The sequence below is a fragment of the Cetorhinus maximus genome, chromosome 1 (genome assembly GCF_964194155.1).
Source record: "Cetorhinus maximus chromosome 1, sCetMax3.hap1.1, whole genome shotgun sequence".
Lineage (NCBI taxonomy): Eukaryota > Metazoa > Chordata > Chondrichthyes > Lamniformes > Cetorhinidae > Cetorhinus > Cetorhinus maximus.
In genome coordinates, this window is record NC_135879.1 from 175790196 (window position 1) to 175815004 (window position 24809).

The following is a 24809-nucleotide window of genomic DNA, read 5'->3' on the forward strand; positions in this document are numbered from 1 at the left end:
TACCCAGGGGTGGTGATGGTGGCCCCTGGGACATTATCTGTAAGGTATGATTCCATGAGGGCTATATTGGGCTGTTACTTGATTAGTCTGTGAGACAGCTTTCCAAATTTTGGCACTAGCCCCCAGATGTTAGTAAGGGCGACTTTGCAGGGTCTACAGGGCTGGGTATACCATTGTCGCTTCTGTTGCCTAGGTCGATGCCGGGTGGTCAATCCGGTTTCATTCCTTTTTTGCGGTTTGTTACAACTGAGTGGCTTGCAGGGCTGTTTCAGGTCAACCACATTGCTGTGGGTCTGGAGTCACATATAGGCCAGACCTGTAAGGATGACAGATTTCCATCCCTAAAGGGCATTAGCAAACCAGATGAGTTCTTGCAGCGATTGACAATGGTCACAGTTAGACTTTTAATTCCAGATATTTATTGAATTCAAATTCCACTATCTGCCGTGGCAGGATTCAAACCCAGGTTTGTGGATTACTGGTCCAGCGACAATACCACTACGCCATCACCTCCCCATTAAGAAGCAGAACCTCAAAGGCCATAATCTCTGGATTATTACCTGAGCCACGCGCAAATTAGCATGAAACAAATCAGATTAGAGATATTTATGCGTGGCTCAAAGCCTGGTGTGGGAGAAATGAGTCCCGGTTCGTAGGGCACTGGCACCAGTACTGGAGAAAGTGAGATCTGTACCGTTGGGACGGTCTACACCTGAACCGTGCTGGGATCGGTGTTCTTGTGAGCCACTTAACTAGGGAAGTAGGGAGGGTTTTAAACTAAGTAATGGGGGCAAGGGTACGAGTTTTGGAAGATGTGGTAAAATCAAAGAGTAGTGACAAGGCAAAAGTGAAATCTATTATTATGGGAAATGAGAAACAGACCGTGAGAGGAATGGATAGAGAGTACAGCTCCAGCAGTAAATCAACAGATGAGAATTGTTATGACCATTGCAGTTGGTAAAGCGGACTTATTTAAAAATCCCAGAGGGAAACTTTAAACAATTGTCATAACCTATAATTTTAAGTGTTATGTTTGAGATACACTCTAAATTCAGGAATCAGACCACCAGTTCTCGAGGTTTTACATTAAACTAAGTGAAACATTTTACTAATTTATACAGGTTAAAATATATATACACATGGCTACAAATTAGTACTATCATAACTTTTAACAAATTCCCAAGCTAATCTCCATTGGGCAACAGCAACCCATAGACTTAACCAAACACCAGGCAAAGCATTTTTATCTTACAAATTCAAAATGAGGTTCTTGTCACTTTGATTCCTGTGGAGCCAGTTGGAGGCTTGCAGCTACCTTTTGATCTCACATTGCCTCTGCTCTGTACACCCGAAAGCTACTGAAGTTATACCTACCAGCCCTATTGAATGTTAATTCTCATTGTATCAACAACCTCTGAACTAAACCTCTCTAACAATAAAACCCCTTTCATAGTACCAACTTTATTAGTAATATAAACATATTGCTTGGTAGCTGCTAGAAAAGTGTCAGTTTTCACCCCACTTCTTCAATGCTCTATTCAAAAAATGCAACTGCATGCTATCTCTCTTACATATAAAAACTAGTCCCCATCAAAGCATCCAGACTAGCTGGCTTTAATCCAATTAAGGCACACCCACAGACTAAACCTCTATTTTAAAAGAAATATATTTTCCAAAATATATACATTAATAGCTTCTTGGCAGACTACAGATTATAAAAAGAATGAAAAGATAAAACCAAAGGCTCTGTATCTGAATGCATGAAGCATTCAAAACAAAACAGATGAACTGAGAGCGCAGATAGAAAAAAATAAGTATGATTTGATAGCTATTACAGAGACATGGCTGCAGGAGGACATGGATTGGGACCTGGGAAACGTTAAAGGCAAGAAATCACTTGTGGGAGTCATGTACAGGCCCCCTAATAGTAACCACATGGTAGGATGGAGCATAAAGGAAGAAATAATGGGAGCTTTTCAGAAAGGCATAGCGATAATCATGGGAGATTTTATTCTACATATCGATTGGAAAAGTCAGATGGGCAAAGGTAGCCTAAATGAGGAGTTCATAGAATGTTTCTGGGATAGTTTCTTAGAACAGCATATTCTGGAACCAGCCAGAGAGCAGGCTATACTAGACCTGACATTGTGCAACAAGATGGGATTAATTAATGATCTCATTGTGAAGGTGCCCTTAGGTAGCAGCGACCATAATATGATTGAATTTTACATTCAGTTTGAGGGAGAGAGGAGTGGATGCGAGACTGTGTTTTTAAACTTAAAGGTAATTATGAGGGCATGAAAGCAGAGCTGGCTGAAGTGAATTGGCAAATTACGTTAAGGGATAGTTCAATAGAGATGCAGTGGCAAACATTTAAGGGGATATTTCAGAATACACAGAATAGATACATTCCAATGCGTAAGAAAAAGTCCAAGGGACGGACACACCATCTGAGGGTAACTAGGAAGGTCAAAAATAGCATCACACTGTTGGGGAGGGTTTAAACTAGATTGGCAGGGTGTGGGAACCTGAGGGGAGATTCATTGAGGAGAGGAGAAAAACTGGCGGTGGGAAGTAGAGAAGTAAAAACTGATAAGGAAGATATATCAGAGAGTAATATCAAGGTAAATAGTTTGATAGAACTAGAGTAGGCTATAGTAAGCCATTAGATGGGGTCAGAGCAAGGGGGAAAGTTAAAAAGCCTAAATCAGGATTAACGTGCATGTATGTGAATGCACAGAGTGTGGCTAATAAGATTGGTGAACTACAGGCACAGGTTGACAAAAGGAGCTATGACATTATTGCTAAAACAGAGACTTGGCTCAAAGAAGGGCAGGACTGGGTGTTAAATATTCCTGGGTGCAAGGTTCTTACCTCCATCCACATGGATTCTACATCTTCCGATCCAAGATTATTTCCTGCTATCGTACTTATTCCAGCCCATACTAACAAAGCTATCCCACCACCCTTTCCTTCCTGCCTGTCCTTTTGAAAGGTCACATACCCCTGAATATTTAGTTCCCTGCTTTGATCTGCTTGTATCCACATCTCCGTAATGGCTATAAGATCTTACCTATTAACGCCTATTTGTGTCATTAATTCATTTATTTTGTTCTGAATACTATGTGCATCTAAGTAAACAGCCATTAATTTTGCCTTTTTACCATTTTTCCCCCATTGATTCTATTTGCTGCTTGTTTTTTTATGTTTGTACACTCTGTCCCTTCCTGTCACACTCTGGGTATCGTTACCTAAATAGCTGCCCTGCAAGGCTGCCATATCTTTTTGCTTTGTAAGCCTATGTATCCCCTCTCCAAAATCCTCCCCCACTCTATTAGTTTAAAGCCCTCTCTACTGCCCTAGTTACTCAATTCACCAGGACACTGGTCCCAGCATGGTTAAAGTGAAGCCCGTCCCACCGGAACAGCTCCCTTCTACGCCAGTATTAGTGCCAGCGCCCCATGAACTGAAACCCACTCCTCTGACACCAATCTTTGAGCCACACATTTAACTCCTTGACTTTATTTACCCTATGCCAGTTTGCCCATGGCTCAGGTAGTAATTCTAAGATTATTACCTTGGAGGTTTTGCTTTTTAATTTAGCTCCTAATTGTTAAAATTCTTTCAGTAGAACCTTCTTTCTTGTCCTATCAATGTCGTTAGTACCAAAGTAGACGACGACAACTGGATCCATCCCTCCCCCCATTCCAAGTTCCTCTCCAGCCCAGAGGAGATGTCCTTAACCCTGGCACCGGGCAGGCAACACAGCCTTCGGGGCTCATGTTCACAGCTGCAGAGAACAGCATTTATCCCCCTAATTATACTGTCCCCTATCACTACTATGTTCCTGTTTCCTCCCCCCACTTGAATGGCTCCCTGTACCACGGTGCTGTGGTCAGTTCGCTCATCCTCCCAGCAGCCCCCGCTCTCATCCACACAGCTTGCAAGAATCTCATAACTGTTGGACAGTTGCAAGGGCCGAGGCTCCTCGAACACTATCCCCTGGGTCTCCAAACCTGCCTCACCTGCAGTCACACCTTCCTGCCCCTGATCACAACCAAGTTTGAATTACCTAATCTGAGGGGTGTGACCGCCTCCTGGAGCAAAGTGTCCAGGTAATTTTCCCCCTCCCTGATGTAGCGCAATGTCTGCAGCTCGGATTCCAGCTCCTTAACTCGGATCCGAAGTTCCTCAATCTGCAAATATTTCTACAGATGTGTTCACCCTGGATAACCTTGGTGTCCAGCAGCTCCCGCATGCTGCAGCAGCAACATATCACCCGCCCTGCCATCACTGTTGTATTTTATTTAATTTATGAATTAATTACTCTAATATTCCTGCTCTTTATGCTTGGCAAATCCCCCGCTCTTTACAATTTATTGTAATTAATTTTTATACCAGTATCAATCTTATACTTAACAAGCTATTTATAGGAAAGAAAAGATAAAGACTAGAGACCTAAACACAAAACTAAACACCTTAGTTTTACTTTAAAGACTAGAAAACCCACATTCCTACTCACCAATCAGTTGCTCTCCGCGCTCTTTTTAAAATGAAGTTCCCTCACTCTCCGTGCTCTTTTTAAAATGAACTCCCCTCATTCCCCGCACTCTTTTTAAAATGAGCTCCCCTCATTCTCCGCGCTCTTTTTAAAATTAACTCCCCTCGTTCTCCATGCTCCTTTTAAAATGGACTTCCCTCACTCTCTGCGCTCTTTTTAAAATGAACTTCCCTCGCTCTCCGCACGCTTTTTAAAATGAACTCCCCTCGCTCTCCATGTGCTTTTTAAAATAATTGGGGAAGAATGTGAAAGCATTAGAGAGAATACAGAGGAGATTAACAAGAATGGTTCCAGGGATAAAGAACTGTAGCTATGAGGATAGATTGGAGAGGTTAGGACTGATTTCTTCGGAGAAAAGAAGGCTGAGAAGAGATTTGATAGAGGTATTCAAGATCTTGAAGGTTTTGGACATTGTAAATAGTGAGAAACTGTTCCCACTCAAAGGAACATCAAGAACTAGAGGGCATAGATTTAAAATAATTGGCAAAAGGAGTAAATGTGATGTGCGGAAAAAAGAATTTCACCCAGAGGGTGGTTGGAGTCTGGAACAAACTTCCTGAAAAGATGGTGGAGGCAGGTTTGATCGAGGTATTCAAAAGGAAATTGGATTGCTACCTGAAAAGAAAAAATGTACAGGGCTACAGGGATAAGTCAGGGGAGTGGGACTAGATGGAATGCTCTTTCAGGGAGCCAAAATGGCCTCCTTCTGCACTGTAAAGATACTGTGATACTGTAAAAAGAAAGTATATAACTGTGCAAAGAAAGGTGGAAGGCCAGAAGATTAGACAGAACATAAGGAACAGCAAAGGATGACTAAAAGATTAATAAGGAGGGAAATATTAGAGTACGAGAGAAAGTTAGCCAGAAATATGAAAACAAAAAGTAAGAGTTTCTATAAATATTTTAAAAAGAAATGAGTTGGCAAATTGAGCATTTGTCCTATAGAAAGTGAATCTGGAGAATTAATAATGGAAACAAGGAAAAGGCAGATGAATTGCATCAGTCTTCACTACAGAGGATACAAGTAACATCCCAGAAGCAGCTATAAACCTGGAAATGGAAGGGAGGGAGGAACTCAGGAAAATTACAGTCATGAGGAGTGGTGCTGAGTAAATTGCTGGAGCTGCGGGCTGATAAGAGCCTGGGCCCTGATGGACTTCATCCTAGGGTCTTAAAAGAAGTGGGTAGTGGGATAGTTGATGCATTGGTTTTAATTTTCTGAAACTCCCTCGATTTTGGGATGGACCAATTAAATTGGAAGATGGCAAATGTAACTTCATTATTCAAACAGGGAGGGAGACAGAAAGCATGAAACTACAGGCCAGTTCGCTTAACATCTGTCATAGGGAAAATGTTGGAAGGTATTATTAAAGAAGCTATAGCAGGGCACTTGGATAAGTTCAAGGTAATCAGGCAGAGTCAACATGGTTTTGTGCAGAGGAAATCATGTTTAACCAGCTTATTGGAGTTCTTTGAGGAAGTAACATGTGCTGTGGATATAGGGGAACTGGTGAATGTACTGTACTTAGATTTCCAGAAGGCATTTGTTAAAGTGCCACTTCAAAGGTTATTGCGGAAAATAAAAGCTCATGGTATAGGGGCTAACATATTAGGATGGATGGAAGAATGGCTGGCTAACAGGAAGCGGAGAGTGGGCATAAATGGGGTTTTTTCTGGTTGGCAAGATGTAACGAGTGATGTGCCACAGAGATCAGTGCTGCGACCTCAACTGTTTACAATTTATATAAATGACCTGGATGAAGGGATGGATGGGATGATTGCCAAATTTGCTGATGACACAAAGATAGATAGGAAAGTAAGTTGTGAAGAGGACATAAAGAGGCTACAAAATGACATAGATAAGTTAAGTGAGTGGAAAAAGATCTGGCAAATAGAGTATAATATGGGAAATTGTGAAATTGTCCATTTTGGCAGGAAGAATAAAAGAGAAGCACATTATCTAAATGGTGAGAGATTGCAGAGCTCTGAGATGCAGAGGGATCTGGGTGTCTAAGTACATGAATCACACTATGCAGATACAGCAAGTAATTACGAAAGCTAATAGAATGCTATAAATTGTTGCGAGGGGAATTGAATACAAAAGTAGGGAGGCTATGCTTCAGTTATAAATCACTGTCAGCGGTCCCTTGGAATCAAGGAGGAAGTCTGTCAGGCTTGGCGAGACTTCAGATGACTGAAGGGCCCAATTCTGGATCCACATGTTCTTCCGCATTGGGGGCACATTGTTGCACAGGGGAGTGGAAATCACAGCCCCGGGTTAGCTTCCTTCTCCTTCCTCTGTCGTCACCATTCGCCTTGCTGTCAAGCTGCTGAGCCTCGAAGTAGCTTGCGTCCTGGTGGACCAGGTGGTGCCATGCCAAGCGATCGACAGTGTTCTCCTCTCAGTGATTGGTGTTAATGCCTCCATGCTTTAGGGTGACCTTGAGCATATCCTTATACCTTTTCCTTTGGCCGCCCTTTAAACGTTGGCCAACGGAGAGCTGTGAGAAGAGAACCTGCCGAGGGAGGCAGTTTTCGGGCATCCAGACGCAATCGCCGTCCATTGGAATTGGTTCCGCAGGAGTAGGGCTTCCGAGCACTAGTGAGACCACATCTGGAGTGCTGTGCACAGTATTGGTCACCTTTTTTAAGGAGGAATGTAAATACGTTGGAAGCCGTTCTGAGAAGGCTTACCAGACTAATACCTGGAATGGGCGGGTTGTCTTATGAGGAAAGATTGAACAGGTAGGCTTGTATCTGCTGGAGTTTAGAAAATTAAGGGGCAACTTGATTGAAACATGTAAGATCCTGAGGGACTTTGACAGGGTGGATGTGGAGAGGATGTTTCCTCTTGTGGGGGAAATCTAGAACTAGGGGTCACTGTTTAAAAATAAGGAGTCACCCATTTAGAACGAAGATGAGGCAAAATGTTTTCTCTCAGAAGGTCATGAGTCTTTGGAACTGTCTTCCTGAAAAAGCGGTGGAAGCAGAGTCTTCGAATATTTTTAAGGGAGAGATGGATAGATTATTGGGAAGCAAGGGGATGATAGGTTATCGGGGGTAGGCAGGATGTAGATTTGAGGTTACTGTCAGATCAGCCATGATCCTATTAAATGGTGGAGCAGGCTCGAGGGGCCAAATGGCCTACTCCTCCATTTTCATATGTTTGTCAGTGTTCTACCAAACCCCACAAGGAAAGCTAAGACCTCCCTTTTCCTGGAGTTAAAAGGAAGCCAGATTTTCTTGAGGTGGCAGCAGCTTTCTGCCCATTCCAGTATTAAAATCACCATTGCTTCAAGCTATTGCCAGACAGGTCAGAAATAAATTGGCTTCTGTGGGTTCCCATTGACAAATCTCTGGAAGTGAACATTGAGCCCTTTGTCTTCAAGAAAAGATGTTTGACAGGAGTTTTCTGCCTTTTCTTACAAGTATGCAACACTGTGAAGTTAAGTGACAAGTATTTTCTCTGTTATATTTCAAAATGATTGGGGAGAAATGTGTTTAGGCCCAATTTCAGGTCCAATATGGTCAATGTAGTAGCAACGAGCCAGAGACCCAAGGCTCTTTGAAAAATGGGCTTCTGGCATCATCTATATGATTCTGGAAAGCTGCAGGTGCCTGTTGTGCCTCCTGAGGTAGATCTCCAATTTTTGCTGGATGAATTGAACCAGCTACAATGCTTGCATCGATTCTGAGAAGGTCCTGGGGGCTAGGCTAGAGCTAGAGCCAGCTCGTAGCAGCCTGCAGTAGTTTTGTGGAGTCAGGTTTTTTTCATTGTTTCTTGGGATGTGAGCATTACTGACAAAGCCATCATTTGTTGCCCTTGAGAAGGTGGTGGTGAGCCACCTTCTTTAACCGCTACAGTCCATGTGGTGTAGGTACACCTGCAGTACTATTAGAAAGGGAGTCCCAGGATTTTGATCCAGTGACAATGAAGGAACGGTGATATATTTCCAAGTCAGGATGGTGTGTGACTTGGAGGGGAACTTCCAGGTGGTGGTGTTCCCATTTATCTGTTGCCCTTGTCCTTCTAGATGGTAGTGATCATGGGTTTGGAAGGTGCTGTTGAAGGAGCCTAGTTGAGTCATTGTAGTGCATCTGGTATACAGTACACACTGCTGCTGTTGTGTGCCGGTGTGGAGGCAGTGAACGTTTAAAGTGGTGGATGGGATTCTGACCAGATGGGCTGCTTTTGTTCTGGATGGTATTGTTGGAGCTGCACTTATCTAGGCCAGTGTCTCCAACAGACACCTGACTTGTGCCTTGTAGATGGTGGACAAGCTTTGGGGATTCAGGAGGTGAGTTGCTTGTTGCAGGGTTCCCAGCCCCTGACCTGCTCTTGTAGCTACAATAATTATATGGCTAGTCCAGTTCTGTTTCTGGTCAATGGTAAGCCCCGGGATGTTGATAGTGGGGGGATTCAGTGATGGTAATGACATTGAACGTCAAAGGGCGATGGTTAGATTCTATCTTGTTGGAGATGGTCATTGCCTGACACTTGTGTGGTGCAAATGTTACTTGCCACTTGTCAGCCCAAGCCTGGATATTGTCCAGGTCTTGCTGCATTTGCACATGGACTGCTTCAGTATCTGAGGAATCACGAATGGTGCTGAACATTGTGCAATCATCAGTGAACATCCCCACTTCTGACCTTATGGAAGGTCATTGATGAAGCAGCTGAAGATGATTGAGCCAAGGACACTACCCTGAGGAGCTCCTGCAGTGATGTCCTAGTGCTCAGATGATTGACCTCCAACAACCACAGCCATCTTCCTTTGAACCAAGGCTGTAATGAAGTCAGGAGCTGAGTGGCCCTGGCGGAGCCCAAACTGGGCATCAGTGAGCAGGTTATTGCTAAGCAAGTGCCGCACGATAGTACTGTTGATGACCCCTTCCATTACCTTATTGATGATTGAGAGTAGACTGATGGGACGGTAATTTGCCAGGTTGGATTTGCTCTGCTTTTTGTATACAGGACTTACCTGAACAATTTTCCACGTAGCCGGGTAGATGCCAGTGCTGTAGTTGTACTGAAACAGCTTGGCTAGGGGGCAGCAATTTGTGGAGCACAAGTCTTCAGTAGTATTGCCAGAATATTGTCAGGGCCCAGAGCCTTTGCATTATTCAGCGCCTTCGGCCATTTCTTGGTATCACATGGGGTGAATCGAATCGGCTGAAGACTGGCATCTGTGATGCTCGGGACCTCCGGTGGAGGCCGAGATGGATAATCCACTGGGCACTTCTGGCTGAGGATTGTAGCAAATGCCTTATCTTTTGCACTGATGTGTTGGGCTCCCCCATCATTGAGGATGGGGATATTTGTGGAGCCTCCTCCTCCAGTGAGCTGTTTAATTGTCCACCACCATTCACGACTGGATGTGGCAGGACTTAGACCTGATCCATTGGTTTTGGGATCACTTAGCTCCCAAGCTATCATTTACTGCTTATGTTGTTTGGCATGCACGTAGTCCTGTGTTATAGCTTCACCAGGCTGACACCTCTTTTTTTAGGTATGCCTGGTGCTGCTCCTGGCATGCCCTCCTGCACTCTTCATTGAACCAGGGTTTATCCCCTGGCTTGATGGTAATGGTAGAGTGAGGGATATGCCAGGCCATGAGGTTATAGATTATGTTCGATTACAGTTCTGCTGCTGGCCCACAGGGATGCCCAGTCTTGAGTTGCCTGATCTGCTCGAAATCTAGCATGGTATGGTGCCACACAACACAATGGAGGGTATCCTCAATGTGAAGGTGGGACTTTGTCTCCATAGTGACTGTTTGGTGGTCACTCCTGCCAACACCGTTATGAACAGATGCATCTGCAGCAGGCAGGTTGGTGAAGATGAGGTCAGGTATGTTTTTCCCTCATCACCTGCCGCAAACCCAGTCTAGCAGCTATGTCCTTTAGGATTCAGCCAGCTCAGGCAGTAGTGGTGCTACTTTGGTGATGGACTTTGAAGTTCTCCACCTAGACTACATTCTGCATCCTTGCTTCCTCGAAGTGGTGTTCAACATGAAGGAGCACTAATTCATCTGCTGAGGTGGTGCGCAGTAATCAGCAGAATGTTCCCTTGCCCATGTTTGGCCTGATGCCATGAGACTTCCTCCCGACTGTATACCACTGTGCCGCCACCTGTGCGCCAGGGATGGTGATGGTGGTGTCTGGGAAATTATCTGTAAGATATGATTCCTTGAGGATGACTATGTCAGACAGCTCTCCCAATTTAGGCACTAGCCCCCAGATGTTTACGGTTTGATACAACTGAATGACTTGCTAGGCATTTGCAGAGGGCATTTAAGAGTCAACTACATTGCTGTGGGTCTGGAGTCACATGTAGGCCAGACCAGGTAAGGATGACAGATTTCCTTCCCTAAAGAGAATTGGTGAACCAGATGGGTTTTTTACAACAGTTGACAATGGTTTCATGGTCATCATTAGACTTTTAATTCCAGATTATTATTGAATTCAAATTCCAGCATTCAGATTCGAATCCGGGTCCCCAGAGCATTACCTTGGGTCTCTGGATCACTAGTCCAGTGACAATACCACTACGCCATTGCCTCCGCTGGAATAGCCTGTCTCAGGGCATGGCTATTCTGGAGTACAAGTCTTATGTACTTCTGCCAGGATGTTTTCGGCCCCATAGCCTTTGCTGTACGCAGTTGATATCTTGTGGAATGAGTCAAACTGGCTGAAGAATGGCAACTGTGATGTTGGAGACCCCAGGAGGAGGCCAAGATGGATCATCCACTCAGCATTTCTGGCTGAAGATGGTTGCTGAGCTCCCCAGCATTGAGTTTTGGGATATTTGTGAAGCTTCCTTCACCAGTTTGTGTTTAATTGTCCGCCGGCGTTCACAACTGGATGCGGCAGGACTGCAGAGCTTTGACCTGAATCGTTGGCTCTGGGAACGCTTAACTTGTCTGCCGTCTGCTGCTTCTGTTGTTTGGCATACAAGTAGTCCTGAGTTGTAGCTTAACCCAGCTTGGCACCTAATTTTTAGGTATGCCTGGTGCTGCCCAAAGCATGTTCTTCTGCACTCCTCATCAAACCTGGATTGAATCCTGGCTTGATGGTAATGGTCAAAAGAGGCATATGCTGGACCACAGATTGTGGCTGAATATAATTCTGCTGCAGCTGATGGCCCATAGAGCCTTATGTATATCCAGTTTTCAGCTGCTAGATCTATTCTGAATCTATCCCATTAAGCACGGTGGTTGTGTCACACAACATGATGGGTGGTACCCTCATTGTGGAGACAGGACTTCATCTCCACAAGGACAATAAGGTGGGCACCTCCTACCAATACTGTCATGGACAGATGCATTTGCAACAAGTAGGTTGGTGCGGACAAGGTCAAGTAGGTTTTCCCCCTTGTTGGTTTCTTCAGCACCTGTAACAGGCCTAGTCAGGCAGCTATGTCCTTCTGGACTTGGCCAGTTCGATCAATAGTGGTGCTACTAAATCACTCTTGGTTATAGACATGCATTTCCCCCACCCAGAGTGCATTCTGTGCCCTTGTCACCCACAGTGCTTCTTCCAAGTAATGTTCAACAGCCAAGGGAGGGCGCTGGGTGGTAATTAGCAAAAGCTTTCCTTGTCCATGTTTGACCACCCAACTTGAAACCCTTAGCCTCCTGAGTACTATTTGCTCAATTATGTCCAAGAAGCTTTATTTTCTGCCTGTGAACCCTGTGTTGAGGGTAATTTCTCCTGTGAGATGGAGCTCTGTGCTCATCCTTTCTGTCCCGTGGAGTACTGTAACCTTGAGAAGGACACATCAGCCTTGGAGGGATTGCAGCGTAGATGTACTGGAATAATACCTGGACTCAGAGGGTTGAATTGAGTGGTGAGATCACACAAACAAGATTTTGTATTCCCTGGAATTTAAAAGGTTAAGCGGTTTTGATCTAAATTTTCAAAATATTCAGGGGAACAGATAGGGTAAATAGAGAGAAACTGTTTCCACTGGTTGGAAGTCTAGAACTAGGGGCCACAGTCTAAAATTAGGATCATACTTTTCAGGAGTGAATTTGGGAAGCACTTCTACATGTAAAGGGTGGTAGAATTTCAAAACTCCCTTCCACAAACAGCAGTTGATGCTCAGCCAACTGTTAACTTTAAGTCTGGACTTTTGTTTGTCCAAGATTAAAGGAATATGGGGCAAAGTTGGGCACATGGAGTTAGGTCGCAGATCAGCCATGGACAGCAGAACATGCTCGAGGGGCTAAATGGCCTATCCTGTTCCTATATTCATACCTTTGCTTAAATTTATAACCCATTTATATTACAGACCTACATCCAATTGTAGTCATTCTATAAAGTAACATATTTCCCTCTGAATTTACCTATTTATACTAGAGAAGATTTTGGGAACAATAAACAACAGATTAGTCTAACTTTCTGTCCTCCTTCTAAGGCTCCATAAACAATATATATGTAAAAGGAACATATCACTCAATGGCAAATAGGGATTAAATCTCCAAAGTTGCCAAAGGCCAGGGAGTGAGCTAACTATTTGATATGAAGAGGTCTTTTTGTAAAAAAAATAACATTCTTTAATTCTTAAAATGCCTTTCTCATCAGTAATAAGAGTATCCATTGATATTGAGGGGCAAACTTTGCATGAAGAAAAACCTGATGATAAAGGCTGACATAGATAGATTGTTGGATACTGAGTGTATCAGGGAATATAGTCAGGAAGGGGTAACTGAGGCAGACGATCAACCGTGATTTTATTGAGTAGCGAAGCAGGATTGAGGAGCTAAATGGCTGACTCCTGTTCCTATTTCTCATGTTCATAAAAGGTCAAAGGTGATGTTAGGAGGGAACTTCATGCCTTCACTTAACAAATTCCACTTTAACCACAAGCCATCATAGCACGGCTTATGCAAGCATTTATAAGTTCCTATCTACAACTGGGTTCAATTGTATTAGGCATCTGTCCTTGTCAGCTATTTCCAGCTGTTATTTTTGTACATGAAAGTTTTTATTTTTTTTCCTGTTTTCCCATATTGAATTTATCTCCACCTCTAACTCATTCCTTCTCAAGGGGTTACAATTATGGAAGTCCTTGGGCATAATTTTGACTTTTGACTGAAACTAGTGACATTGATTCAGCTGCCTGTTATTGAAGCCATTGGAAATGAGATTCAGGAGAGGCGTATACCTGGCAGCACTCAAAGTCAAAATGACCCCCTTGTCTCAATCACAATATGCCAGCTTTTAAAACTGAGGCATTGTACCACCTAAATGTTAAATAGTCATTTGGTAGTACAGAATTTGAGTATTGTTGAAAAAAGAGACACTTTTAAGCTTTTCGTCTTGCACTTATCAGGACACTCACAAGAATACCAATATAAGGGGGAAAAAACAACAATTTATTCTGTTAGTGAAGAGAGTGCTGATTGGTTGGCACCTGTGTATTAATAATACACAGGGCCCTGTTCTTTGCAGACAGAAAGAACATGTACATACATTGCATCTGTTTCAGCTAAACAAAATAAGGGACAGCCATTCGCTGACTCATTCCTTAGGTCAATGTCTTGACCAATCAGGGTCAAGCAGCCTGGTTTAAATTTCAAACAATGCTTGGCAGTTAACTGTCAGTCATCATCTCTGGTGCATTCTCCATGGCAGTGTCACTTGCCAACCAATCAGCAGTCTCTTCACATACAGTGTAAATTGTTGTTTTCCCCCTTATATTGGTATTCTAGTGAGAGTCCTGATGAGTACAAGATGAACAGCTTAGGCATGTCTATTTTTCAGCAATACCTAAATATTACTTGATTTATCTGGTTTTCTCTCATATTCTTTTCAAACCTGACCACACCCTCTGTTATGTGCAGTGGCCTATCATCTAGGTTGGTTAATTTATTTTTTTAAATGCCTATATATTGTGTATTTTGTTCCCATTTTGTTCAGCAGTTTGTTTCACATCACATTTCTTTGAAAAGAACGTACTGTGGAGCAACTTCATTAGCTCTGTGTCTTTTCCCGCTCCTGTGGGAGACAAATCAGCTAATCTAACATGGTGTTTCTCCTTTTCATTTCAGTACAAACAAGTGGAACAGTACATGTCTTTCCACAAGCTGCCTGCTGATATGCGGCAGAAGATTCACGACTATTATGAGCACCGCTACCAAGGCAAGATCTTTGATGAAGACAGTATTCTGGAAGAATTGAATGATCCACTTAGGGAGGTAACATATTTCTATGCACATTGTTTCAATTTGGTGAGATATTCGGTAACATATTTATAAGCGCCTTGGCTCAATTTGGTGAGATATTTTCATTTTAGCGATAATACTGGTGATTCATATTTTGAGTAATGGTGGTGAATTTAGATTGTAGGCTTAGACAGTCCTGAAAGAGTTTAGCACATACAATATTACTTCAATAGCCAAAATATGTTCAAAAGGATTTTATCTCATGCCTGTCACAGCTATATCAATGAGCTGTGTTTTAATGCACAACTGCTAAAATCATAGGCCACATGTTTTACTGGAGTGGTAGATTAGATTGCATCATACTAGATTGTAAACAGTTGATGATTTTACATTTAATCTAGATAGATCAAACTTATTTCCACAATACATACTAACAGCAAAGTTTCCCACGCAAACCCTCTCCACCAAGAGACCATATAAACCTATATCTTTTACTCCCTATATTTGTGCACACTGGTCATAGAACTGTTAAAAGCTAAAAGAACTAGACCATCAAAGAAGCTCAGAGTGCAGAATGCATGTTCAATGATCACATGTTATTATACGTGATTATTGTTACCCTACCTTATTACCTAACATTTTCCAAGTCATAAAGGCCTTTAGCCAACTTTCAGGTTACTAATTTAACAGAGGGTACATCCCCCACCTAACATATTTCTACACAAATGGAAATCCTGCAGTCTAGGTCATCTACAAAATCCCAATCGCATGGGAGAACTAGCTTCCTGAACTTTAGATGTTCCTGGGCAGCCATGTTCAAAGGTAGTATGCATTGGAATACAATCTTGCTGCAGAACTCATGGTATCTATGGAAGCAAAACCTCCCAACCTGCCACCTGTATAACCTGCCCTTCAGAGATCCAAACATGACACTGGAGGGAGTAACAAAGAACACAGTAGTCACACCAGCTCCACTGATCAGATCTTTGAATGATTGAATATTGTACAGGATCAGTTAACTCACCTTCTACTTTGGTACAACAAAGCATTTTCTAGGTGCATAGCTGTAAATGGAGCAACGAAGGACAGCAGCAGGAACAGCCAGCTGCCTTGCAATGGTAAGATCTGTCCTTTTCAACAATTAATGAACAAATCATAACTCACTCAACAGGATGCATTCAAGCAGTTTCGAGTAAAATGTCCTCTCCAGGAGACGGTAATGCTCCGCAAGCTTCAATGAGAGCCAACCCCTTCGGGGCAATTCATTGTCTATCCTCTAAGTCACCAGAAACAATTTTGTCTCCTGTACACTGGGCTCACCTCCACCTGATTGAGAGCATGGGAACAAGTCAAGGTCATCAGATAACAGAAGAAGAATGAAAAGTGCTTGATGGCCGGCACGGACACGAAGGGCCTGTTTCTGTGCCATATAACTCCAAGGGAAGAATTTTCCCATCAGCAAGCGAGGGCGGGCGGGCATCCCAACGTCACCGCGCATCATTTAGATTGTCAGTTTGACGGGTGTGCAGCCGACGCAGCTGAGCACCCGCCAAACTGTCAAAGGCCTATTAAGTCCATTAACAAAGTAATTAAAGTTGTTAAAAATGCTGCCCGTTCAACCTTAAGGTCGGCAGCAGGCAAAGAGCCCAGGCAGCCTACACATTTTTCATGAACCCTCATCCACGGGCGGGATGAGGTTTCAAGAAGGGTTTATTAATTAAATAAAAAATTTTGAAAACGTTAATGGACAAGTCCCAGCTCATGTGACAGTTTCACATGAGGGGACATGTCATTAATTTTTTTTTCACCTCTATTAAATTTTCCAGAACTTAAACTAATCGCAAGTGCAATAGAGCGCAAGCCCCAACTCAGGGAATCCCCCCCCACCCCCCGCCTGCACAGGGAACGCACAGCGCTTCCAGGCACGCATCACACTGGGCAGGCCTTAATTGGCCCGCCCATGTAAAATGGCTGCACGCCCCCGAATGGGGACGCCAATCTGGTTCGTGCTCACTTCCGCCCGCCCCCGCACAAACCTCCAACGGGGGGAAAATTCAACCCCATGACTCTATGAAAGGAAATCTTGAGAACACACTCTCTCCATCATCACTTGCAAAAAAAATACAAAATTGGCTAAGGGATAGAAAATAGAGAGTTGTGGTGACTGGCTATTTTTTGGACTGGAGGGAGGTATACATTTGTGTTCTCCACAGTTCAATACTACGACCACTGCCATTTTTGATAGACGTTAATGACTTGGATTTACACGGTACAGGACACAATTTTGAAATTTGCAGACGACACAAAACTATAAAACATGGTAAACGCAAAGATTGTAATAGACTTCAAGAAGACTGGTGAAATGGGCAGACATATGGCAAATAACATTCAAGCAGAAAAGTGAGTTCTTACATTTTGATAGGATGACCGAGGAGATACAATGCAAGCTTAGTGGTACGGTTATAAAGGGATTCCAAGAACAGAGAGACTTGGGGATGTGTGTGCACAAGTCTTTGAAGGTGGAAGGACAGGTTAACAAAGCAGTTAATAAAGTGCATGACATCTTGGGATTTATAAATAGAGACATAGAGTACAAAACTCAGTTATGCTAAACCTATATTAAACATTAGTTCAGCACCAGCTGAAGTCTCATATCCAATAGAGGAGCTGAATATTATTTAAATGGAGAAAGGCTGCAGAAAGTTGCAGCACAGAGGAATTTGGCAATCCTCGTGCATGAATCCGAAAAAGCTAACGTATAAGTTCAACAGGTAATAGGTAAGGCAAATGGAATGTTGGCCTTTATTTCAAAGGGAATGGAGTATAAAAATAGGGAAGTCTTGCTAAAACTAAACAAGGCACTAGTTAGACCGCGCCTAGAATACTGTGAACAGTTTTGGTTCCCTTATCTAAGGAAAGGTATGCTGGCATTGGAGGCAGTCCAGAGAAGGTTCGCTAGGTTGATCCCAGGTATGGAGGGATTTTCTTATGAGGCGAGGATGAGTAGGTTGGGCCTGTATTCATTGGAGTTTAGAAGAATGAGAAGCGAGTTTATAAGATTCTTAGGGTGCTTGACAGGGTAGATGCTGAGAGGTTATTCCTCCTTGTGGGAGAGTCTAGGACCAGAGGGCATAATCTCAGAGTAAGGGGTCGCCCATTTAAGACAGGGATGAGGATGAATTTCTTCTCTCAGAGGGTAGTGAATTTGTGGAATTCTTGACCGCAGAGGGCTGTAGAGGCTGGGTCGTTAAGTATATTCAAGGCTGAGATCGACAGATCTTTAATCAGTAAGGGAATCAAGGGTTATGGGGAAAAGGCAGGAAAGTCGAGTTGAGGATTATCAGATCAGCCATGATCTCATTGAATGGAGGAGCAGATTCGATGGGCCGAATGGCCTACTTCTACACCCACGTCTTATGGTCTTAATTCTGGGAACCACACTTTAAGAAGAAGTTGAAGGTTTTTGAGAGGATAGGAAAGAGATCTAGTAAAACATTTCTTGTGGATCATTACAGTTACGTGGATAGACTAGAGAAGCTTATGTTGTTCTCCTTAGAGCAGAGAAGACTGGGGGATTTGATAGAAGTGTTTGAAATCCTTCTTTTTGATTTTCCATGACAGAAGGTTCAATAATGTGAGGACACAGATTTCTGGTGATGCCAAAAGAACCAGAGGCAACATGAGGAAAAATTATTTTATGCAATGAATGGTTAGGATTTGGAATGCGCTGTCTGATAGGGTGGTGGAAACAAATTCAATAGCAGCATTTAAAAGAAAATTATATAAATACTTGAAAGAGTAAGAAAATTGAAGGGATATGGAGAATGAGTGAGAGGATGGGACTAACTAGATAGCTCTTCGAAAGAGCTGACACAGACTCGATGGTCCGAACAGCTTCTTTCTCTGCTGTAGTATTCTATGCTTCTCTGTGAAGATCATCTCAACTTCGTACATGGAATATGTTGCGTTCCACATAAACTACATACAGTCTGCCCCTCCCTGTTGAATGAATATCTTGGTCAGTATGCCGCTCATTTTGGAAAACAATTCAGGCTACCTAAAATGCCATGACCTGCCATTGGCATCCCTTAAAGTCCGCTGTCCTCTTCTGCTCATCCTGTCCCTGTGCTGTTAGGTCCACCAGGATAAATAGACTAACACAACTCACATTGTTAGCTATAGAAAACAAATTCTTTCACCATAGTGAAACCCTATCCTTGTCATTTAAATTTTTGCATTAAGAGGCTGTGTGCCATATACCAGTCAGCCACCTGATGTATAGCCTCAACCTAAAACTGAGAAACTGCCAAACAGTCTAGCCACTTCTTGAAAGCCTTTTCAACAAGGCCCTTTTCAGAAAGCCTACTGCACAACCTAGCAGAAGGAGCAAAGGACTGATGCAGGAAAGACAAATACAGCATGCCTCTTGACCTCCAGCTGTAGAAGAACAGTGGTCTAACCCTCAAAACTGCACTAGAAATCATGAGATCACCCCTGTGCGCTGGTACTCAACTTTGCTATTTTCTCTCAAACCTGATAAACAAGAATACCAATTATACTGTCAATATGCCCTGACTTAAATGCTTCATTAAGAATATAAATTACATTTTTCATGTGAAAACCAGTTTTGCAACACCTTTTAAGTTTATAGATTGATTTAATATTTGTTAAATATCTGACATTTCATGTTTCAATTTATAATCTTTTTAATGATTAGCTTGTTGAATTTTTTTAATTTGGGGGTTTTATTGCCCATTGCTAGTTGACCTTAAGAAGATCACCCACTATCTGGGTTTTTTCCCCCTTTTTAAAAGCAAATTACTTGAATTACCTTTTGGTGCTAAGATACACTGATTAGTAATATAAAAGCAAAACACTGCAGATGCTGGAAATCTGAAATAAAAACAGAAAACGCTGGAAAAGCTCAGCAGGAGAAGAGTCATACAGGCTCAAAATGTTAACCCTGTTTCTCTCTTCACAGATGCTGCCAGACCCTGCTGAGTTTTCCCAACCTTTTCTGTTTTAATGCACTGATTAGTCGTTGTAATAAAAACAGCAAATACTAGGAATTTATAGCAGCTCAGGATTTAAAACCCTCAGTTGGCTTTGCTGGGGGTTGGGTGGAGTGGTTGGGGGTGAGGGGGGGGTGGTGTGGGTGAGGGGAGAGGTGGAATCATTTGTAATTTGTTGCTTATTTTAACACAATAGTATGAATCCTCAATTCTCAGTTCTCAAGTCAGATAGCTAAGCCAAGTCCTGAGTGGTATCATTAGAGTTCTGTGTCCATGAACATCAAATCTAAGGAGGTGTTAATGAGTCCTGCTTGTCATAGCCCAACCATTTCTAAGAGAGTAGCAGATAATATTTCCTTATTTCAATTCACTGCACTTGCATTTATCAAGATGATGATAAAGAACTAAAATCTAATGCATCGAGCTTCAGGTAGAGTGCCAAATATCAGTTCTTGATCAGAAATAATGTAGAATATGTCAAATAAATTATTTATTCCAAATTGATGGAATTTTTATTGAATCATCTTGATCTGATATTTTGTTTGAATTTTACATTATTCTAGGCATAGCTGAAGTGACATTGCTTATGTAACACAAAACCTCCACTATAACTTCTGCATAATGAGACCAAAGGAAGAAATTTCAGATTTCTTCTCCTACAAACAGCTTTGGCTGGTAGGAGAATAAAATCATAATTTGGGTGCAAGACTTGCAATTTTACAGGCATTAGCATCAATAATAGAAAATTATAGGGAGTGTAAACTTTTGATATATACTCCCAGTGGTGAGTGTGTACTGAAAGTGTGAATTTGTTAAGTAATATGAATTCACCAGTTGATAGTGTTTGGCCTGAATTATCCCATGAATTGCTGCTGTTTTGGGGAAGTCTTTGAGGTGTAAAGTGGAGTAAAATGAGTTTTTAGAGGATACTACCTCAAACCTGCTCACCTCTGATCATAAGACAACTTTATCATCCCAGGGAGAATTCATCTGAACATTCGCTGTAATGCCTTCAGCGCAAGTATATCCTTCCTTAAATATGGTGAACAAAACTGCACACAGTATCCCAGGTGTGGTCGCACCAAAGCCCTGTACAATTGTAGCAGGACTCCGTTATTCTTGTACTCCAATCCTCTTACCATAAAGGCCAACATGCCATTTGCTTGCTGCATCTGCACGCTAATGTTTTGTGCTTTGTGCAAGTACATGCAAGTCTCTCTGAACATGAACATTTACAAGTTTCACGCCTTTTAAAAAAATTATGTTTTTCTATCCTTACAACCAAAGTGACTAATCCCACACCTCTCCACATTTTCACTCCATCTGCCAGTTTGCTGCCCACTCACTTAATCTGTCTAAATCCCTTTGTAGTCTTTTTGTGTACCCCCCACAGTTTTCATTCCCCCCAGCTTTGTATCATCAGCAAACTTAAAGACATTTTTACTCACTGTCTCTTCATATAAATCATTGACATATATTGTAAATAGCTGAGGCCCCACCACTGATCCATGCAGCACTCCATTTGTCACAGCCTGCCAACTTGAAGATGCCCTATTTATCCCTACTCTCTGCTTCCTGTCCATTAACCAATCCATGAGCCCTTATCTTGTGTATTAACATGATGTGTGGTACCTTATCGAATGCCTTTTAGAAATCTAGCATACTACACCTACTGGTTCCCCTTTATCTACCCTACAAGAATTTTTTCTGTCGCAAAGTGTCTGGAAGTGCTCCAGAGTGTTTTTGAATGAGTTGTGGTGGTTTTTCCAGAGAGTGTTGATGCATCCTCTCAGGGATAGCAGAGGAGTAGGTGATCTGTCCACTCCACAAAGGCTGCAGCATGTATCAGGACAGCAGTGACTGTACCTCCAGGTCAGCAGCATGACAGGGAGATGGAGAAGAGGCTGCAGGGAGAGAAGTTCTGTGCCACGCCCCCCTTGCCAACTTGGAGCCGGACTCATCCTTTGGGCAGAATCGTCCCAGATTTGCACAAAGTGCAGTCGTTTTACCCGCCGGCCGCAATGGCGGCCTTTCACGCCATGTTGCCCCAAACCTGCTGCATTAATTATGCATTCCCGGGAAACACACCATTTCCATGGCAGGCAGGCTGTCGTTTGACTGCCGTACCATCACCTCGCTACTTCATCATGCCGGGCACCATATTTAAAGTCCAGCCGCGCGCACACCTTTCAGTGCTTCCAACCCAGGACTACTGCAGGTAGATGTCCATGAAAGGCAAAAAGGCTGCAGTCCCCAGGTTTAATGATGCATCCCTCGATCACCTTTTGGACACCGTGGAGGCCCGCTGCGATGTCCTCTACCCCGGCTCTGACTGCAGGATGGGTAGCGGCATGACCAACCAAGCTTGGGAGGCAGTGGCAGTGGCGGTCAGCACCAATGCCCTTCAAAAGAGGACAGCTACCCAGTGCTGCAAAAGGATGAATGATCTTCTCCGTTCCTCCACTCTTCTCATCACTCTCAACTCACACAATCACAAACCCATCACACATCCACAGGGTCCTCACTCACTGTCAGTTCAAGGGACATCACCATTCACTCTCTCACACTCACTGTCATTGCCCTCATCCCATCCATAGCACCACTCACCACCCACACATGCCAGGCATCCTTATCATCTGGCCTGACAGGCATCCTGCTTACTCCATCTCGATTCATGTAGGACAGGCTGGCACACAACATGGGGGAGAGGTCTCAGACCAGTGGAGGAATGCCTGAAATTAAAGTCCTCCGTGGACTTTAAAAAAAAGAGCCATCCAGCTGGCTGGCAACGATCCGGACCATTCCTGTACTGACGGTAAGTCAGCAGTGCTCTACCAAGTGAAGATCCAGCAGTGCAGCATCCATCAGATAATGATGCTGTGAGTGATGTGTCCTGTTTCACAGGCCACTACCATGTACTAATTATCCCCCCTTGCTTCCACAGGTACATCTGGAAAACAGCCGACAGAATGCATGACCCAGGGCTTCCAATCAAGCCCTGAAGAAACCTCCAAAGAAGAATCTGAAGGCACCCTCCTTGAAGCCCCATCACAGCACTCACCCACACCTTCCACCAGCACAGAGACACATACCTTGGTGGGACCTAGCTTTAGAATAGCCTCGGGATCATAATCTGGTGAACACATCACAATTTCTGATCCACAGCAGGTTGTGGCAGGGACGTCCCAGGTGTCCGGCACTCGGAGGACAGCTGGGGGCCAAAACATTGCTGAGTCCGAGTCAGATGACAAGCCTCTGGACTCAGTCATGTCACAGTTGCTGGAACTGCAAAGGCAAGCTCGGGAACATCAGGAAGGGATGTCCGCTGCACTTCTTAGATTGTCAGGCACGATGGAGGAGTCAGTCCACCTTCACGCTGAGGTGATAGTGCCGGCATGCCAATGCACCGAGGTCAAAACTGCTAGGATGGCGGCTGCCATGGAGACCTTGCTCCAGGATGTCGCTCCTGCACTGCTGCGCAGGCGCAACTCCATCGCTAAGTCAAACGTTCACAGATGCAATGTGAGGATCTGTGGTGTCTCCTCACTGCTTGTCGTCATCATCCTCCACAAATCTAGCAGCTGTGAGGCCCTCCCGAGTGCGTCTGCCTCGTCTGGTCAGTATAAGGACCTGATCCCCATCATCATCGCTTTCGAGGACCTCCTCACCCTCATCCCCATCAGCATCCTCCTCATCGGAGGAGAGTTCCAGCTCCTCCATCTCCTCCTCAGTCAGCTCCTGTCCCCGTTGCAGCGCCAGGTTGTAAAGGGCGCAGCAGACAACGACGATGCGTGTCACCGACTGTGGACCGTATTGCAGGGCTCCACCAGACCAGTCCAGGCACCGGAACATCAATTTCAGCATCCCGATGGTTTGCTCCACCAAGCTGCAAGTTGCAGCATGAGCCTCATTATAGCGTCGCTCTGCTGCAGTCTAAGGCCACAGCAAGGGTGTCATCAGCCATCGCGTCTGCTGGTAGCCCTTGTCCCTGAGCAGCCGTCGCTGCAACCTCTGCGGACCCAGGAAGACTTCAGAGATCTGTGACCAACTGAGACTCTAGAAGTCATGGATAATCCCTGTAAACCGTGCGCACTCCAGCAGGATGCGTTTGTGGTGATCACACACCAGCTGCACATTCCGCGAGCGGAATCCCTTGCAGTTGACATAGTTGACCCTTGTGATGGAGATCCGAGCTCCACATGAGTACAGTCGATAGTATCCTGCACCTTTGGGAAACCCGAGGTCTCAGTAAATCCAATCGTTCTTGCATCCTGGTTCTCTTGGTGAAATGCACAAAGTTGTGTGCCCTCACGAAGATGGCATCCGAGACCTCATGGATCCATTTGTGGGTGGACGGTTATGATATCCCACTGAGGTCGGCTGTGGAGCCCTGAAAAGAGCCATTGCCGTAAAAATTGAGTACCACAGTCACTTTCACAGCCACTGGCAGTGGGTGCCCTTCATGTACCCGTGATGCCAAATCCGCAGGAGCCGGCAGATGTGACTGACCAGTTCCCTAGACATGCGCAGTCTTCGGCGACACTGGTTTGTGGTCATCTGCAGAAATGAAAGGCAGCATCTATAGACCCTGGGTGTCGCTAGATGCTGACCAGCGACGGCTCTCTGTGGCTGTTCAGCAACGTTTGTGGGAGCCCCAGCCGCCCCTTCTTCCAGAAGGCACTGCTCCTCCCTCTACACAGCCAGGCGCCTCAGTCGCTCTCCTCTCCGTAATTTCCGCTCTCTGTACACCATGAGGCATAGAGCTAGTTCACCAAGCTCCATGATCCTGATGTACTCCTGCAGGATGAAAGAGAGCAACACATGTGTTAGCATGGGTGTACTAAGAACCTGCCTTGGTTAAGTCTGAAGGCCCCTTAACACATCCCAGAGAGTGCTGGCCACCACTTGGATAGCCAGAGTTTAGTGCGCTGCATGACTATACGAAACCCCATCCACCTCCAGCCCAGTCCACCTGACCGATTGGCGGCAGCTTTGCCCATTGGACTGCATGTTTGGCTCTCAGCTCAGGCGCAGGCATTCTCCAAACCCACACTGCAAGGCTGCATT

At 44.1% G+C, this 24809-nt stretch overlaps 1 protein-coding gene across 1 annotated transcript in view; it reads left to right on the forward strand.

The window, feature by feature from the left end:
* The window catches only part of LOC144685518 (potassium/sodium hyperpolarization-activated cyclic nucleotide-gated channel 1-like), a 324879-nt gene that overhangs the window by 185605 nt on the left and 114465 nt on the right, over positions 1–24809 (forward strand). Inside the window, exon 5 of the mRNA XM_078550109.1 lies at positions 14617–14763. Coding sequence (XP_078406235.1) covers positions 14617–14763 — 147 coding nt within the window. The remainder of the gene's footprint in view (positions 1–14616; positions 14764–24809) is intronic.